At 36.4% G+C, this 19,977-nt stretch overlaps 2 protein-coding genes across 5 annotated transcripts in view; one reads left to right on the forward strand and one right to left on the reverse strand.

Annotated features, from left to right (window-relative positions):
• ABCD2 (ATP binding cassette subfamily D member 2) overlaps nt 1-9,288 on the reverse strand; it is a 69,278-nt gene extending 59,990 nt beyond the window's left edge. Inside the window, exons 1-3 of the mRNA XM_032855358.1 lie at nt 9,196-9,288; nt 2,325-3,587; nt 581-761 (exon numbers count right to left, since the gene is read on the reverse strand). Coding sequence (XP_032711249.1) covers nt 581-761; nt 2,325-3,263 — 1,120 coding nt within the window. The 5' untranslated portion in view covers nt 3,264-3,587; nt 9,196-9,288. The remainder of the gene's footprint in view (nt 1-580; nt 762-2,324; nt 3,588-9,195) is intronic.
• A 101-nt stretch (nt 9,289-9,389) lies between these two features.
• The window catches only part of CUNH12orf40 (chromosome unknown C12orf40 homolog), a 139,351-nt gene continuing 128,763 nt past the window's right edge, over nt 9,390-19,977 (forward strand). For all 4 annotated transcript variants that reach the window (XM_032855361.1, XM_032855362.1, XM_032855360.1 and 1 more), the window contains exon 1: nt 9,390-9,525. In XM_032855361.1, coding sequence (XP_032711252.1) covers nt 9,503-9,525 — 23 coding nt within the window. In that variant the 5' untranslated portion in view covers nt 9,390-9,502. The remainder of the gene's footprint in view (nt 9,526-19,977) is intronic.

Here is a 19,977-nt window from a genome sequence, read left to right on the forward strand (position 1 = left end):
ATGCCACTAAGTCATGCAACATAGGTTGTTACTGGTATTACCTGTAAGTAAAGGAGACCTTGTTCTATGGCATGAAACATTACCTGATATAATATTCCTGGTTCCTTCATGTAGTCAACCAGTTCTTCAAATCACAAGTCAGGGCCAATCCAGTTATAGAATATTTATAGACTAAAAGCATAGGATGTGCAGAACTGAAGTTTACAACACATGGGGAGAACTTGTATAATACTCTTTTTGAATGTATTATTTTGTTTTGAATTTAAGTGCAAACTAAAGAATCATTGTGTGTTAGGCAGAATAATTAAAATTGCTCAAGGTCACCTCCTAGAAACTCTGCATCAGAGATCTCTGAAATATTTCAGAGCTAGAAAGGTGTTTAGAGCTCTTTGTCTTTTTTTTTTTTTTTTACATAGCTGATCTTATTATTGTATGTTCAAGGTCTGTGACTTTTTTCTGACCAGTAATGAACATAGAATAACAACTGCAGACACAGTTTCACTCACACAAAACCAGCAGTGACACCTTCAAGAGAACTAATCTTAAACATATACTTGAGATTGAGCATAAATGTCATTACCACCATCTGCAAAGCCAGTTGCAGTGATAATAGGTACAGCCACCATAATTAGTCCACTGCTGCTCCAAACATACTTCATCAAGAATTGTTCTATCATGATGTACCACAAACGTTTGGATAAAATGAGGTTCATCTGATCTGCTAAAGCTTTGTAACTTTTCTGGAGTTGCTTCATTTCTACCTATGGAGGGAAAAAGAGATAAGAATTAACCTAGCATGAGCTATAAAATTAAATAGTGTATGTTTGAGGACTTTCTTAAAAGATAAGAACATATTATTTTGTTTTATTTAGTATAGTATTTTCTATGATTCTAAAGGTAATAAATAGATAACTATCAGGAGTAAGCATTATTATCTAGTTTTGGTCACCTGTATTATTTTTAAAAAACCATAATACTCAGTCAATATAATGTTAAGTATAAAATACACATAAATGATTTATAATTATGATTTCAAAATGATATGTATATTAAAATTAAATAATATTACGTAAGAGAAGAATAAACAATGTGAGAACCTTATCTTTTTTTGATTGAACCAAAAATACCTAAAAATAAAAAACATGACACATACATGCATAATTAGACTCCACTTTTGAACTAACTCTATTGGATTTTGTTTTAAATGCCAGAAGCCTACAGCATGCTGTAATTTACATCACTGAGCTCAATGAGTCAAGAGGAATGACCAATCAGTATGATTAATATAACACATGAGACCAATTTTCAAGTGGGAATAGAAGTCCTATATTTGCTTTAAATCTTCTTCTTCATGCTGCTACTACTTAAAAATTTTTTTTTGATAATTGAAGATGCTTCAAAAATTAAATGATTCTCTTTGGTAATTAAAATACCATTTTCAGTTTTAGAATTCCTTAATATTTCATTTGCAAATTCATTTGTATTAAGATTTCAGATGGATCACCTTAAAAATTTCCATCATAGTTAATATTCTGAAGTTACTTTAATGCACTGCAAGCTTATGTAATTAGGCTAACTATTTTAGGGACCTACTTAATGTTGAAAATCTTTAATATTTAAAAATAACATTCTGGAACGCCTTTTCTCATCCTCATTTCTTCTATAATCTTAGCTTTTCCCTCAAAGCTAGGCAAAATTTCATTTCACTGCCTTTTTTTATTTGTCTCAAACTATGGTGCTGAACATTAACTAACACTAATGCAAATGCTATTTGTGAGACACATTCTCCTGCAATTCTGAGGACTGAGGTCACTCCATTGACCAGACATGCAAAACTGTCAAACATGTCTTTCACATAAAAGCATGGTTTTTTTCCCCCCTCTTGAAAAACAAAGGAACATCGACAACAAAAACAACAAGAATACCATCCTCAATTTTCTATCCTGGTGAAATGTGTTTACTGAGTTTCCAAACAAATATTTCCCTCTAATGCTAAGACCAACCAGTTAGAATTTAAGTTTTAGGCAAATGCTTTGGAGAGAATTCTGAGCATATTTGGGTAGCTGAGGGAAAGTAGACTGCTTTTTCAGGTTGCTGAAAATCTTATCCCCATGAATCTTCAGAGAAGTTTGTACTCCACAGTTCTTGAACAGCTTGTAATTAGAAAGGTAAGGAAGCATATATTTCAATACAGGTTTAGATGTCATAGAAATCTAAAACACTAAAGAAGTGGGTCCATCAACAGGACAACAGATGGTATCTAGCACTGCAGTGGCAGCTGGAAGAGTCTCACATTTCACTCATCACCTTAATTTCTATCTTACCTTATGTCCTCTGTAAAAGGCAATTTCTTCGACATTGGCTATAATTCTGGAGTGCACATACCGCAAATAGCCTTTTCTGTGAGCTTCTTCAGCCACCAATTTACCAAATTTGGGAGAGCAGGCTTTCAAAACTTTAGCCGTGGCATATACCACAAGTCCTGCTAATAGAGTGGGCCCAATAGGACTCGCTCCTCGGGATGTAGCCGTCTGGATGAGTGTATAGGAGGTCAGGATTACATCTAAAATAGGCTTGGTCAGATTGGAATATAAGTGAGCCACAGACTGGGAGAACATCATAATATCCTCAGTAAGAGACTGGTCAGGGTTTGCCAGCCTCCCATCCATATTGATCACCTTATAATAAGTCTGATTTGTAAAATAGGTTTCATAGGCATGGTCTACCAGGCGAGTTCTGAAGGCCAAAGCCAGTTTGCACTCCAGGTACCTGATTGCACTGTTAACAAAGGTGGCAGGGATGGCAATCATAAGCCACTTGATTAATTTGATGATGAAAGTCCGAGGCTTCTTTTCCACAATGCTTTTCACGATTTTTCCATCCAGACCAGCCACATAGATAGACAGAAAGGTTCTTGAGATTAGAGCCACCGAGTGGAGGCAGAGCCAGCCTGTTTCAGTGGTCACAAGTTTTGGAAAGAGAATTTTCCGAAGTTCTAGGAGCTGTTTGAAAAAATCTGCATTAACTCCAGGACAAGGTTTTTTACAAGTGTTCTCGGTGCAATGCAGTATTTCTCTGTTCTCTGCAGCCGGATAAACTGCTTCTTTTTTCTTCCTGTGGCCAGATTGCTTTAAACGCTTGCCAATGATGGGGTAGAGTGTTTTCAGAGCATATGCCGCAGCCACCAGGCAAGCAGCCCTCTTAGCAGCACTCGATCTGGTCCATTTCACCCGATCAGCTGCTGCATTTAGCATATTTGTCATTTTCCCAGTTACCCAAACAGGCTTCGAAAAGAATTGGCTTTAAAAGATCATGCTCCACGGGAGTCCCCGGCAAATGTTTCAGAAAGTCCTACAGCGTTCCATAGTCTGCAGCATTTCTCCTCTTCTGTTTTTTGTTTTGTGTTTTTGTTTTTAATGTTGTTCTGCTGTGACAGATGCAGCAGAGCTCAGACTCCACGGCATCTACGGGGATGAATCCCTCAGAAGCTCAAGCTGCACCAAGCCGCCCCAGGCTCCTCCCTCTCGGTCTCCTCATTGGCTGAGGGAGCGGTGGGACCTTGGAATCCTCGCTGCCTCCCTTTGAACCTTGAATGAGGAGAGAGCAAAACGAATTACATCTTTAAACAGGCGTTCAAAGAGTTAAACGTCTATTTTTGGAGAGGTCGAATCAGGGCAGCTGCTGGCGACAAAACCTGACCTAGCTACTGAGCATGCTCAGCGTCTCTTAGAAGCCCACAGAAGTTTTAGAATATACATCTCTTTTCTAAGGTTTTAGTAGGTACCATAAGGGGAAGAGCAAAAAGAAAGGGAGATTTTCAAGAGCTATAAAACGAAATGAAGGAAAAGGAACTAGGGAGCTGAGGGAGGAGGGACAAGACGGTTAACATAAAAAGAATCTGAAAAGGATATGCAATGAATCTAAAACGGAGAGAGAAGAAAGTGACACGTTTGGAGGGCACTGGAAAGAACAAAGTAGCGAATACTTAGGTCTGTTTTTTGGTGCCGCTCCCCTTCCCCGGGGCATTTTATTTTTCTCTCTCTGTGATAGCACATGAAGTCCCAAAACATATAAAACAAGCTGTGGTTGAGGGTATGTTTTTTGTTTTTTTGTTTTTGGTAAATAAATGGAAGTCTTCTGTATTATAAAAAAATAATTATTTGCTGTACTTTCATCCCCGTGTTTACTTGTCCTTATAATAATAAAAATCTTCCAGCCCCATAACTGCTATTTTTAGCAATGGAACATATATATTTACAATGTGACTATTAAACCAGTGCAATATTTCACTTCTTCCATCTCCTAGTGTCCTTTAGATAGTTGTTACTTGGAGGTATGTGACTCTATAATCAAAAGTTACCATTTGGGAATCCAACCCGAGTTAGATGGTGCAAATAGCTTCTCCAGAACCTTACTTATTTTTCATGAGTTTTGCTTGTTTTTGTCTTTTTCAAGCTTTCGTTTTGTTTCTTTTGTTTAGGCTTAGACATAATCTTCTGGTTACTTCCCATTTCCATCTTGGTTATTTGATAAAAGCCAAGGGTGTTAATGAAAAATTCTGTACATCATGAATGGAGGACTTACACTGCTTAAATAGTCAAGAAAATTCTGCATATTTTAAAAAATGTAAAGGGCCTTTTTTTTAAAGGTAAGGATGGGTATATTCTCAAATATGCAAAAACATTTTTTCTTTCCCAGGTACTCCAACCCCCATACACAACATACACATTTTAGTCATCTGAAAGTCTGAGAAAATATGCATTAGAGGTCAGCAAATTACAACCCAACCAGTGAGCCAAATTCAGCCCTTGAGCCAAGAATAGTTTTTATATTTTAAAGTGGTTGAAAATACATCAAAAGAGGCGGGCCTAGGTGGCTCAGTTGGTTAAGTGTCTGCCTTGGGGCTCAGGTCATGATCTCAGGGTCCTGGGACCCAGCCAAACAGCCAGGAGCCTGTTTCTCCCTCTCCTTCTGCCCCTCTCCTGCTCGTGCTCTTGCTCTCTTGCTCTCTCTCAAATAAAGAAATAAAACTCTAAAAAGAAAATACATCAAAAGAAGAGTAATATTTTGTGTTGCGAAACTTTACTGAAATTTTTATTTCGGCATCCAGAAATAAAGTTTTTTTGGGAACATAACCATACCCTTTTATTTACTTATTGTTTATACTTTTCAAGCCACAGTGACAGAATTGAGTAGGTGAAACAGAGCCTAAATATTTACTACCTGACTCCCTTCGGAAGAAGTTTGCCAACCCCTCTGATAGAATATAAAACCGGTCTCAGTGTTGAATGACCTTCACTATTCATTTGACTATGAGTAAAAAACTATTCTAACTTTTATAAGTAACAGTATTCATAAACTTTAAAAACTCTTTTCCTGTGTACCTATATTAATTCTAAGAATCATCACAGATCTCTTTTCATTTGTTTGCATTCCATTCAGCAAATGTATAATGAATGAGTGGCAAATTTCTACAAATCTCTTTGATAGTTGGCCATATTAGCAGGCACAATCATTTCATTAAGACTTTCTAAGTCTGTATGTAGAGATCATAGTGTTATAGTGGTTATTTTCAACATGTTTTATTCTTAATCTTATGCTTTTTATGTACCAAAATAAGGGTGTCAGACATTTACAAATTTTAATTCTTTATATCTCATCTCCGGACTGTGACAGGACAAGTGAAAGGCCAGGGTAAACTTAAGTGGGAATGACAGGAGGATGTTCAGCCAGGCAGAGCATGCTACACAGAGGCATGTGTAGGTGTAGGTCAGAAAGCAGCTGGCAGTTGACGCAAGTGGCTTACATCACTGGCAGAGGACAGCCATTTCCTAGAAGGAGCAGTGCAGTGGGAATCTAGATGCAAAGAACATTAGAGATCCAAACAGGCCCACACATAATTATAGGTAGGTCAGTTTACAAATTGGTACTGAGGCTGGGGTACAGGAGCAAGGTTTTAATGTGTGGAGTGAAAGACTTGTTAGAATGAGGATGTAGGTATGAGGAAAATAAGACAGAAATTTGGTTGCTAGAATTGTGTACAAGGAAAGTTGAAAACTAGTTACTAGAACTGGGGAAAAGGTCATTGTGAGATTTGACTTGATATTGAGCCCCTTAAGCACAGACTAACTAAAACCATTGAAATCCTTCTCCTACCCTTCATTCCCACCCTTCATTCCACCCTGCTCCCAAAGGTCAGATTTGGTCCTAGCATCTGAGACTATGTTCCAGCCTTCAGAAAATTCAAAGGAAGAATTCAAGATGATAGAAAACCAAAGAGGTAGGGGCACCTGGGTGTCTCAGTGGGTTAAGCCTCCACCGTTGGCTCAGGTCATGATCCCAGGGTCCTGGGATTGAGCCCCGCATTGGGCCAGGGAGCCTGCTTCCCTCTCCCCCTCTGCCTGCCTCTCTGCCTATTTGTGATCTCTCTCTCTTTCTGTTGAATAAATAAATTTAGAAAAAATCTAATAAAAAAAAAAAGAAAGAAAACCAGAGAGGTTGATTCCAGTTGGAAATATATGCCATTTAAGTAAGAAACTAAGAATGTCAAGGTACTTCTTTCATTTTTTATACTGGCAATATTCAGTTAAAACAAAGATAATGTTAATTTGCTTTGAATTCCAAATTAAGTGAGAAAAAGGATGTTGAAAAAAATCACTTGTTACTAAACTAAACATAATTCAGCCTAATTTCTACTCAAGCATCTCAATTTTACATGTTTGTATGGAAAAGTGTTAAAATTTTCTTAAGGGGGAAAATAATCTTAGAAAATGAATGATAATTAAAAATAAGTAATAGTTTCCAAATTACTCTGTTCTCATGTGGTTTTCTTTCTTTCCTTTTTTTTTTTTTAGAGATTTTATTTATTTATTTGACAGAGAGATCACAAGTAAGCAGAGAGGCCTGCAGGAGGGTGGGGGAAACAGGCTCCCTGCTGAGCAGAGCGCCCGATGTGGGGCTGGATCCCAGGACCCTGGGATCATGACCTGAGCCTAAGGTAGAGGCTTTAATCCACTGAGCCACCCAGGCACCCCTCATGTGTTTTTTTTTTTTTTTTTTTTTTTAAGAGTAAGTTCCATGTCCAGTGTGATGCCTGGTGTGGGTCTTGAACTCATGACCCTGAGATTAAGAACTAAGCTGAGATCAAGAGTCAAATGCTTAACCAACTGAGCCACCTTGGTGCCCCTAGGTGATATTCTTTTTTTTTTTTTTTTTTTAAAGATTTATTTATTTATTTGACAGATCACAAGTAGGCAGAGAGGCAGGCAAAGAAAGAGAGGAGGAAGCAGGCTCCCCGGCTGAGCAGAAAGCCCGATGCGGGGCTCGATCCCAGGACCCTGGGATCATGACCTGAGCCGAAGGCAGAAGCTTTAACCCACTGAGCCACCCAGGCACCCCCTTAGGTAATATTCTTAATGTCAGTGCCAAAGTGAACACTACCAACATCTATGGAAGAGCCAGATTAAAGAGGTTTGGTACATATTCAGAATATATAAGAAACATATTAAACCATATGTTTTATAAACTGTAAAATATCAGAAATTATTTTTTATAATAGATCTCCTTATACAAGGATATAAATAAAAATATATATAATGTAGATACTATATATGTTATGAGTTTAGATAGTAAATCACCAGAAAGTAGATTTTTTTTTTTAGTAATATAGATTAAGATTCAAGAATCTTAGATGGATTTTCTTTCACCAAATGCTAAGTAGTATTTCATCTGTGCTGTATTCCTTTCTTGAACTGTTTCCTGACCCAAGAGATCACCTAATTGCCCTACTGGCCCTAAAATAGCACTGTGTTTGACTCATTAACTATTGATCATGTTAGTTATTCATGAGAGGCATAAACAACACTAAAGATGAGAGCTTAGGTCAGCATTTCAGCTGTTACAAATAACCACCTAATAACTAGTTAATAACGAAGTGGCTTTTGCTGTGAAGGAAAAATCAGCAAATTATCTTGTCTGAAGATGTGTCTCATAGATTAATTTTTTCCTTAGCCTAATTCACCACTTCTACTGCCTTTCTGTGACTGGAAGGAAAGCAGTGAGTGTTCTTGATTTCTCAATAAATTGATCTACCTCTCCTTTATGTCCTTTCACATACAATATATCAAAAGAGTCAGTTAATCCTTTAGCAAATTATTTTCCTCTTTTAGTTAATTTAATAAGTTTGTACCTGTTTAAAAATGTTGAAAGTTGGGGCGCCTGGGTGGCTCAGTGGGTTAAGCCCCTGCCTTTCGCTCAGGTCATGATCACAGGGGTCCTGGGATTGAGCCCCACATCAGGCTCTCTGCTCAGCTGGGAGCCTGCTTTCTCCTCTCTCTCTGCTTGCCTCTCTGCCTGCTTGTGATCTCTCTCTGTCAAATAAATAAATAAGTAAAAAATCTTAAAAAAAATGTTGAAAGTAGTAAAGGCTAATAACTCTAGGTTATTACTTCTGACTTGGCTATATAGTTTAGATACTGAAAAATGACCAGTCTATGTGGAAGACTAATATGTTCTGAAATGGTGTATTCACCTGGTCTAATTCAAACCAATAATAGGTATACTCTGGTGAATTTTTATTATAAAAATCAATATTTATATTTTAAATAAGATATCTACCCTGGGACATAATCCTATTTTATGTACTTTTTCCCAGTGACTTAACAGAAAATATATTTGAATAGGTTAAAGTCTGGAAAACAGTCATGACAATGGGGGGAGGGTACTTTGTGGATTTATTTGGGACAAGAGATTTCTAGTTTCCAAAATATCATAGAATAGTTTGTAGGATAAATGTTTTATGAGGACATACAAACATAACACAGAAATGAACAGCAAAATCCAGTTTTTGTTTTTAGTACTTCTGATAAGAATTTGAGTCTTTGGGACTTTGCAGCTTAAATAAAACTTTGATCACTCAGAAACTCACAAAATGTACAGAATAGTAAATCACTACGGTGCAGCGTTCCTAATAAACAACTGTTTACTGAATATTAAAACAGTATGTGAAAGATACTTAAAGGATTTGGATGGGGAGTGATAAGTGGGAATGCAAGCTTCATTTTTAGGATTAGGGATCGTATAACTTTGTCTTTGCCTTCTTTTTCTCCCCCAAGTCAGATCTTTGATCTGAAAAAGAAGGCTGAGACCAATACAAGGCTAAATAAAATTATGGTGGAGGTGGCTTGAAACACTAACCCTGTGGCCACAGTCCGAAACTTCATTTACTTAGGCTTCCCTTGCCTGAGCGGTCAAAACTGCTGATTCCTCTTCCCTTATGCGGACTGGCTGCTTTCCCACAGCGTCCCTTGCGGCCCTATCCGGCCACTGTCTCCGCAGACACCGCAGAGGCTTTTGGGAGGCTCACAAAAAGCCAGCCTGGGCGCAGAGGCTGTCGGGAGGCTGGGCGGTACGACGCAGGAGGCTGAGGCTGAAGAAACTGTGGCGGGGCATAGACCCAAGACGTCTGAGCTCCCACCTTTGGGGCCTCAGAAGTTTCTGAGAGATGAATTGGGTCGGGGGATCTCGGTGAGTTATGCTTCTGGTGCTTGAGACCATATGCCGTGAGTCCTCGTACATTCATTCCCAAAATGGCGCCTTTTTCCTAAACCCTGGAGGGGCGGGCGTAGCCTGAGCTGGAGGAACCTTGCTAGTTGTGGGTCTTTTCATTGGTAGCCAAACTGGGAGACCTTAGTCGCTACCTCTCTGTTCTAAACCAAAAGCAAATCAGCTTCTCCCCACAGTCTTTCCAAGGGCTTCGTGTGTGGGGCGCACAGTGGGTGAAGTTCTTTGCTTTCCCTCCCCCGTGTCCCACGTCTTCCTTCTCTAATGAGGCCTCTCAGCACCTGAGCCCTCCTCTGCCTTCTTCCCGCTTCTGCCCATCTCTCAGAAGTTTTTTCTCAGGTAGTATATAGCTTCTGTATGAATGTGGAAACTATTATGGAAGAGATCATTCCTTGCTGTCCCTAAGTCCATTGTCGGGGGAGGGGGCAGTGGCAGTATCAGTTATGAAATTAGTTTGCTTTTTAAAGGAAGGTAAAGTGATCATTTTTTTTTTTTTTGAAGATTTATTTGAGAGAAGGCGGGCTTGCGCATGCGTGCATGTGACCTCATGAGCGAAGGGAGGGGCGGAGAGAATCTTCAGGCAGGGAGCCTGACACGGGACTCTATCCCAAGACCCCGACATAATGACCAGAGCCGAAACCAAGAGTCTGTGGGTTAACCAGCTGAGCCATCCAGGTGCCCCTGAAGTGAACAGTTTTTAACTGCAATAACTTATAAGAGAATTGGCAATTTATCTTGTATTTGGCATTAATCATAAAGCATGACTGGTTGACAATGTAGTTTTGTATAACATTTTCATTACTATTACTGGCCTACGGTCCACTTGGATAGAAATAATGTGGGCCTGCAATTTCATTTGATGAAATTCCTTGACAAAAGGAAATTTTAGAATTGAAATACTAATCTGTTAAATATAATTTTTGTCACAAGTAGACCCAGAGCAGTGGTGATATGGTTAGACTATAACACATTTACTTTCTAAAGGATTTTGTAAGGAGAAAGACCGCTTTTGTGTTCACCAAGTATTGTAACTATGCCCAGTAATTTTAGCAGAAGCATATTATCCTGTTGAAGAATGTGTTAGCATTGTATTTTAGAAATGTCTCTGAATTATTTCTGGCTGGTGTTCTAGTGTCTCACTTCTACTTTGTAGAAAATGGAAAATTCACTTACAGGCTTCACAAGAGTTAGGTGATATGTGATTATAATTTGATGTTTTTGAATCTGACAGCCTTTAAAATGAATATTAAATGAGATACGAAGTAAATTTTGTAAATGCTTAATACTGTTAAAACATAGGTGCCATTATTCTCTTATATGTAAAGCTTCTGGCTCTTCAGAGAGTAATATTTTGCAAACTATTGGGAGGATGCAAAAGCAATATACCGCAGGAAATAGTCTAGCAGTGTGTTTTTCAAAAATGAAGTAGAACTGTGCCTGGAAGTATTAGGTACCACTGGGGCTTAAGAAACCACAGAAGTAACATGACACCTCTCCCTGGAGCAACAGTTTTACTCAGGGATGAGAGGAAAAAAAATTTGTAAATTTAAACAAACATGGATACATTATGGATTAAAGAACGTAAATCCTGTGATATTTTAAGTTAAAATCTGCAACTTTAAATATATTTTCTTGGGGGAATGGACTCCTTAGGTCAAACCCCAGATTGGTAATGAAACAATGAGTATTTCCATTTTCTACTATGACAGTAGATGAGGGTGTAAAAGATTAGTTGATCATGATATTGTGATCATGAGGGCCTAAAGGGCCTCAGAATCCAAGACAGTGCTTAGTAATGACTACTAGCAGCTGATGAGAGCTGTTATAGAATAAACATTTTAATCTGTATCCCAGTCCATTTTGGAACTTGTTTATTACCGTCCCTTATTAGAGTTGTTTTTTGGTTGAAAATTTTGAGAAATGTGAAGAACTTAAATACAGACAGATGAGATAATTGGAGAACATTTACAGAGCTCTATCAGAACTTCTCCCTCAGAGCATTCAACATTAATTAAACAAATAGGTTGTCACATGCCTTCCTGTTTAGGGCATTGTTAATCTCTGTATGGGGTGGGGGAGGAAAATGCAGAAAATAAAAAGATGTAATTTTGATCCACAAAAATAATCTGTGGTAGAATGATGAGAATAGAATAGTATTATTACTGAATAGTTAAATAGCACTTAATATTAAAGGAAGTACTGTTCTAAGTGCTTTTCACATATTAGCTCATTAACTCTTAACAAGAATCTCATGAGGTATATACAAATGTTATTCCTATTTTACTGATGCACTGTTAAGGTTAAGTGACTTGCTCAAGGTCACCCCAGCTAATCAGTAGCAGTGTTAGGATTTGAGAGCAATGTGTTTAACCATTCTGCCATGCTGTACAGAAACAAGTTTTCTAAAAGTGGCACACATAAAGAGCTGTGATACTTAAAGAACCAAGAAACAAATTCCATGAAGCCTTGAAGGATAGCAATATTGCACAGAACAAGCACCACAGAGAAAAAATGAAGCACAGGTTCTTAAAATTTGAAAAGGAGGTGAGATAAATAATTGGTCAAATTGGAGACCTAGTTTTTAGCAAGGCTTAGAAGGGATGGATGGGGGGGTATTAAACAAATTGGAAGGGTTATTTGTCAGGCAGCAGGTGGGTCTGAGTTAACACAGGAAGCTAGTAAGGGGCTTTACACATTTTTGATAAGAGAATTAAAAAAGCAGGTTATAGCAGTTTGTTTTGATCATAGCAGTCTGATTGTATACATAACATGGAAGCAGAGTATTCTTATTTATTGTAGGAACTTGATGTAAGTTTAATTGTAGAATTAATTTACAGAAGAATTTTTATTTTTTAATTTTTAAAAAAGATTTTATTTATTTTAAAGAGAGAGGGAGTGAGGGTGGGGTGTGGGTGGGCAGGGAAGGAGGGAGAAAATCTGAAGCAGACTACCTGCTGAGCTGGGAGCCTCCCTGCAGGGTCTCTATCTTGCCACCTCAAGATAATGATGTGAGCTAAAACCAAAAGTCAGACGCTTAACCCACTGAGCCTCCCACACGCCACAGTAGGAAAATCTTTATTATGGCAAAGTTCTTTACAGTTTTTCTTGGCATAAAACAAACTTGGCATTTGATTTTTTTGCTACTCTTCAGTTTGGGGACTCTACCAGTCATACATAAAGTGTCTTGTTTTGTGTGTGAAATAAAAAGGAAAGGTTTGGTGGCTAGGGAAGACATAAGCTTCCCTTATTTTTTCCTTTTTCAAAATTACTTGGTTTGGCTTTTGTGTTAAAGTTCGTGGACATTTTTACAAGATATCATTTCACTTAAAAAATCTCATTTTGGTTAGAGATTTGGTCTAAGCTGAGAGTAATTTACATGTCTCTAATAGCAATTCCCAATCAACTGTCTCTGAAACTTGCTAATCATTGGTAATGTCAGGTTTTTCAATATAATGGTCTGTTCTTTCTTTTTTTCCAAGATATATATATTTTTTAAATGCTCCTCCTCATTTAAGTCCTTTTTTGACAGTTAAAATATCAGTCATTTGTCAGTCTTGCCAATTAAAAAAATTTTTCTTTTACTTGTCTGGGAATCATTGCTCTAGAACTCTAGTTTTTGTTTTATAGTTTTTGTAAGTCACTTAGACCCTGTATTTTCCTTGTTAGATTGAGGTATACATTTGAGACAGGACAGGTATACCCACTGATTTTTTAGGATTTGGAAATGATCCTCTTTCATTTTCCTATTTATTGATCAGTAACTTTTTTCACCAAATTCATAGCCACCTCAGACATGAAGGTGTCAGGAAGATAGGAGAGGAAGGAGAATCTAAAGATGTATACAGTCTTTGGGCTACAATATGCATTTTATAATGAATTTGACTATAGATGGACTATATTGCACTACATATGAAGTATAAGAAAACTTTTTTTTTTTAATTAGGGGAAATTTATTTTGCAACTTAGATTGAATACAGCAACCAGTGTCATAAGATGGACACAGATAAAATTTTGTTTAAATTTAGTTAAGGGAGAAAGTGTGCATTTGTAAATGTAGGCCTAGAACGTTTGTGCAAAATATTTGTTGAGTGCTGTGTACCAAGCACTGTGCCAGGTGGGCATGAAAAATAATGAAATTTAGCCCCTTTCTGAGAGATTTATATTTTATTGGGGGTGTGGATATGACATGTCATTAAGTTTGAAAATGTTTAAGATAAGGGGCCAAAATACATGCTTTAAGGAGTAGATACTCAGAACGATAGCAGAATATAAGATAGTTTTAGTTGAAGCTTTGGCAGTCAGAAACAAGAATAAAGGATAGTTGAGATGGGGAAAATAGAGATGCAAATAAACATTACGTAAGTAGTTGGAGATAAGATTATATATTTAAATATTTAAAAATATGTATATGTGTCTTTTTGATAGGTTGAAAGCCAGACTGAGAAGTTGAAATTTAATCTGTTATTGAGTCATACAAATTTGGAAGTAACACAATCAAACTGATATTTTATGACTGTTTGTGGTTAGTGTTATGTAGTTTGGAACTGGTGGGGAATAAACTTTAAGATAATGCTAACCAGTTAAGATTCTGTTGGGGGAAAAAAAATACTATTTTTCCATTTTACAGTATCACTGTATATTCTCCAAATCAAATCAACACAAGTCCTAACTCATTTTGTAGGTTTCATAGGTTATGTGATTTTGGGTTATTAAACCTCTTCATACAAGGGTAGAACCTTCTTTCTGTATGGAAAAAGAATGCAAAATCAGACTATAAAATTATATACAGGGCGTGGCAGGGGCATTGTTATGTTAAGGGCCCGGAAACTTAATCAGTTTTACAATAAGTTCTCTTTATAATTAAGTTAGTCTCTGTGCATCTTTTCTTTATCTATTAAAGCACTGTGAACATTGTTCTGTTTGTCTGATGCAGCCATGATTTATGTTTGTGGTCCCAGAGGCAAGCCCAGGTTAGCAAAGTTAGTTTTTGTTTTTTAACTAAAGAAACTACCATCACTGTTTTTGTTAAAATGAGCCCAGATAGAGTCAATGAGTGGCCTGTTTTTTTTTTAACCTCTGTTGCCATGGTCTGTATTAGTTCATGAGCTGAGTGTGCAGTGAAGAGAGTTCTCGCTTTAACATGTGGTTAAATTTAAAGACATCTAGTGATAACTCAGGAAAAACACTTTCCAGATGGAAAATAATTAACCAGTCCTTTAAAGGACAGAATAGAGGGCACTAGTTGATAGAGTGTGCTGGGACATGAGCAGCTAGGGACAATTAGCAGAAGTATTAAATGCTGCTATCCCTGCTGCCCAGTTGTACCAACTAGTGTTGTAGCATGCTAGTCTGAGATTTGTATAGCTGCCATACCTGGGGGGTGGAGTCAGTATGAAACGGGAAATTTTAGGTTATATGTAAGTGAAATTGTAAGGAATAGAGGCTAAGCTCCTGTCCTGTCAGAGCACATACAAAGAGTAGTAGGAATGTTGTTGCTGTAATGGTTTTTGTCAGCTTTTTTTTTTTTTTATATTGTTTGGTAATGCTTTTGTAATCCATTTGGTAGTGGAGAACTTAAAAGAAAACTAATGCTTAAAAATAAATTAAATAGTGATATTTTGTTTTTAAGTTGATGATGAACCTACAAGTTATGTGCAGAATTTTTACTAACATTTAGCGTCTCTCATGGTTATATCATTGACCACATGAGAAGCTGAAGAAAATCTGAAAAAGCATCAGGATTTACTTTCAGGTTTAGTAGTTATTTTGAGGAAAATATAGTGGCAGACAATAATTTGACACATGTAACTGCAGAACATTGAAGATAAAATTATATCTGCAATAATATGAATACACATTTGGTGGATTATTACATTGTGTGTTAAAAAGAGTTCTTATTAAATTATATAACCTGTGTGACCAAGATAAACTTGAATTGATTGTGGTTTACATGTATTTCATAGTTGCATCCAAAGAAGCTTGATATTTTACCAAACGGAAGCTGCAGTTGTCAAAATTTTGAACAATTTTATATGTGCGCAGTTAACGTAACTGAATTACAGTGTTTCTGAGACAATACTAATGTTGAAAACTACTTTGGCATGTCATTATAAGTTTTCTCTCTTTGCTGCCTTTCATTAATTGAATTTCGTTAACATTTGAGTCTTTGAAGAATTACTTTGTAAAGCAATCCCTTTGTCCTATGTTTTGAACGTTTTTGAAAGCAAGTCCTCTAAATTTTGGTGACATTTTGTTAAAAAAAATTTATTCAAAATAAATAAGTCTTTATTCCATTAATAGAGTGGGAAAACCTCAACATTTGAAGCTTTAGTGAATTAAAATTATTGAAAATAAAGTCTTTAAGATTTAATTGTGATAGCCTGAAACATACATTCATGTTGGGGTATCATTCACTTTCTTTCTTTCTTTTTTTTTTTTAAGAGATTTTATTTATTTATTTGACAGTGAGAAAAAGAGCACAAGCAGGGGGAGCAGAAGAGGGAGAAGCAGACTCCCTACTGATCAGGGAGCCCAATGTGGGGCTTGAACCCAGAGCTCTGGGATCATGACCTGAGCTGAAGGTAGCTGCTTAACCAGCTGAGCCACCCAGGCACCCCAGTATCATTCACTTTTAAAAATCTCTTCCACTATGTGACTCAGGAGATGGCTGCTCATGTTTATCATTATAGCTTGTAACTGTGAAATAGTGTTTTCTTAGTGAAAATACTATAAAAATTCAGTCTGTAAGAAGTTATTGAACTTAGGCTCCATATTTTGAGTATTAGTTTTTTGCCTTATTGATTTGACAGTTTTTTTCTTAATACCTTACCCTTTATAATTCATACATCTCTAAAAACTTTTTTCTTGTTTAATAAGAGAAAAAGTTATGTAAAAGCTATAATGTTCTACATATATCATTACAATTCCTGACACATTAGGTAGACCTGTTTTAGTTTTGTGGAAAGCCAATGTAAGTACTTTTTCTAGGCTAGTTACTGTCCTGAATCTTAATAAGTTTGCTAGCTAACAATGTTGGATTATGATGTTTTAGACTAAATTAATTTCAGTGTAATACAAGCCATAAAATATTGTTTTTATTTGTTAGTTATTGCTCTATTTATTTTATTTGCTTCCCACTTTTAATCACACTTAAGATATTGTTGTAAGATCTTAACAATCTGGAAACAGTTTGTTTTGCAGGGCACCATGCCACTAAAAAATAAACTAAGCAGCAAACTAAAAAGCATAACAAAAGAAACAAAAAACAATTCAAGACCATTAAGGCATATACCCATAGTATTTAATTTATGCTATAGTTTTAATATCTCCTGCATACTCCATGTAAAATGTATGTTAGTGTTTTTTATTTTTGTAAACCTGTTGCCTTTGTGTCTTTTTTTTTAAAGTATTTCTTTAGCCTTTTCCTTTAAATCTTTCCTTGCAAGAAAGCATAGCAAAGGGCAGAATGCTCTGATACATTACTGTAGTCAGCATACTTTCTATTTCTTCGGGTGTTTCTGTGTCTCTCTTTTCTCACTTCTTATCCTTTTTCCTCCTTCCTTCCCCCATCTCTTAACTTCTTTCCCTCCCTTAACCTTTTTACATCTATTTTACTGTATTCTTTCTTACAATGAATAATATAACAAATATCTATATTCCTGCTTCCCAGAATTGATAACTTACAGAGTGTTCTGTGAACAGGTTATGACTATTACTGATTGTCTTTTAGTATGTGGCTATAATGGCAACTAATATTGTTCATTCCTCTATTGAAAGAGATGGTTGCAATATATTTTTCTAAAAATCCATTTCCCTGGATAATGTAGTAATTGCTGTTAAAAAAATTAGCCTTGGGGCACCTGGGTGGCTCAATGGGTTAAAGCCTCTGCCTTCAGCCCAGGTCATGATCTCAGGGTCATGGGATCGAGCCCTGTGTCAGGCTCTCTGCTCTGCGGGGAGCCTGCTTCCTCCCCTCCCTCTCTGCCTGCCTCTCTGCCTAATTGTGATCTCTGTCTGTCAAGTAAATAAATAAAATCTTTATTAAAAAAAAAATTAGCCACATTCCTACTTCCATACCTCTAATTATCTAGTAATTTATTTATTTATTTTTTTAAAGATTTTAATTATCTAGTGATTTAAATTTAAAGGCAAAATTTAAAGTCTTGAAATTATTTTTTATAAAGTGCATATAAATTTCATGAAGACAATTCCCTATGATTAGGACCTTGAAGATATTGAAAGTTTTGAATACAGAAGTGTGGTGAGAGAGGTGTCCATATAAGGAGAATAGAAATATATACTTTAATTTGGTTGGGTGTTAGAATACATGTAGTAGAAAAATGAAAATCAGGTTGAAATCTGAGTTGGAGACAGACTATGGAAGTCATGTCCCTAAGTGATAATCAGAGCTGTGTTTATTGGGATTCCAGTGTAGTGAAATGTATTGGAGAACATTTGAATAAAATCTCAAATTCTAAAATATAATTATGGTAGTTAGCTGCATATTTAATATTTCAGTTGTCAAAGTAACAGATGACTTCTAGGGATTCATATTTCATAATGGCAAACTGTCTTAATTAAATGCACATTTTTCTTTGTCAGGTGTAAAATTCTAGTTCCCCCTTTATTCAGGGGCTATGTTTTCCCTTTGCTATCTTATTTTTTTCTAGCTTTATTGAGGTGAAAGTGACAAATTATAAGATATTTAGAGTATACAACCTGATGATTTGATATATGTATACATTGTGAAGGGATTCCCATCATCAAGTTACCACATCCATCACCACTCATATAATTTCTTTGGGTGAGGCCATTTAAAATCTACTCTCAGTAAATTTCAATTATATATTATAATATTATCAACTATAGCTACCCTGTTATACATTAGATCCTCTACCTCATTCATCTGAAAAACTCTGTAACCTTTAAAAAAAATCTTTCCCTGTTTCCCCAAACCTCCTTCAGTCACTTTTCTATTTTCTGTTTCTATGAAGTTGACTTTTAAAAAGATTCCCATAAAAGTGATACTGTGTGATATTTTTCCTGTCTGGCTTATTTAATTTATCATTATGTCCTCTAGGTTCATCCATGTTACCACAAATGTGGTTTTGATGTTTTTTCTTTCCAAAGGCTGAATAGTCCATTGTGTGTGTGTACACACACATATACACACAATACATCATATTTTCTTGAACTTTTCCTCTACTGACAGATACTTAGGTTGCTTTCATATCTTGGGTATTATAAATAATGGTGCTGTGAACATGGGAGTAGAACTCTCTTTGAGACCTTGAATTCTCTTTGGATATGTACTCAGAAGCAGTATTGCTGGATTATATAGTTCTATGTCTAACTTTTTGAGGAAAATCCATACACTTTCCATAGTGGCTGTACCAATTTACATTCCCACCAGCAGTGCAGAAGTGTTCCCTTTTCTCTGCTTCTTCCCCACCATTTATGATTACTTTTCTCTTTGATAAGATTCTTCCTAGGTTTAAGGTGATTTATCATTGTGGTTTTGATTTGCATTTCCCTGATGATTAGTGATGTTGAATACCTTTCATGCATTTTTTAGCCATTTGTGTGTCTTCTTTGGAAAAGTGTCTATTTATGTTCTTTGCCTATGTTTTTTTTTTTTAAAGATTTTATTTATTTATTTGACAGAGAGAGATCACAAGCAGGCAGAGAGGCAGGCAGAGAGAGAGGAGGAAGCAGGCTCCCTGCTGAGCAGAGAGCCCGATGCGGGGCTCGATCCCAGGACTCTGAGATCATGACCTGAGCCGAAGGCAGCGGCTTAACCCACTGAGCCACCCAGGCGCCCTTCTTTGCCTATGTTTTAAAAATTTTATTTATTTTTTATTTTGAGTAGGCTCCATGTCTGACACAGGCCTCTTGAACTCATGACCTCAAGATCAGGAGTCGCATCCTTTACTGATTGAGCCAGCCAGGCACCCTTAGGATTTTAAAGTTTTAATTCCAGTATAAAGTAATGTTATATTAATTTAGGTGTACAATACAGTGATTCATCAGTTCTATACATTACTCAGTGCTCATCATGGTAGTGTACACTTAATCCCTTTCACCTGTTTTACTTTCCCTAGCTTCCTTCCCTGAACCATCAGTTCTTTATAGTTAAGAGTCTGTTTTTGATTTTGTCTCTTTTTTTGTTTCTTAAATTCCACATATGTGTGGAATCACATGGTATTTATTTTTCTGTGACTGATTTATTTTACTTAGCATTATACTCTCTAGAGGAATCCATGTCATTGCAGATGGCAATATTTCATTATTTTTTATGATTGTATAATATTCCATTGTATATACAGTCCATCTCTTTTAAACATTTATTTTATTTCAGTTCAATTTAGTTAACATATACTGTATTATTAGTTTTAGGGATAGATGTTAGTGATTCAT

The sequence above is a fragment of the Lontra canadensis genome, unplaced genomic scaffold (genome assembly GCF_010015895.1).
Source record: "Lontra canadensis isolate GAN:19392208 unplaced genomic scaffold, GSC_riverotter_1.0 scaffold9, whole genome shotgun sequence".
Lineage (NCBI taxonomy): Eukaryota > Metazoa > Chordata > Mammalia > Carnivora > Mustelidae > Lontra > Lontra canadensis.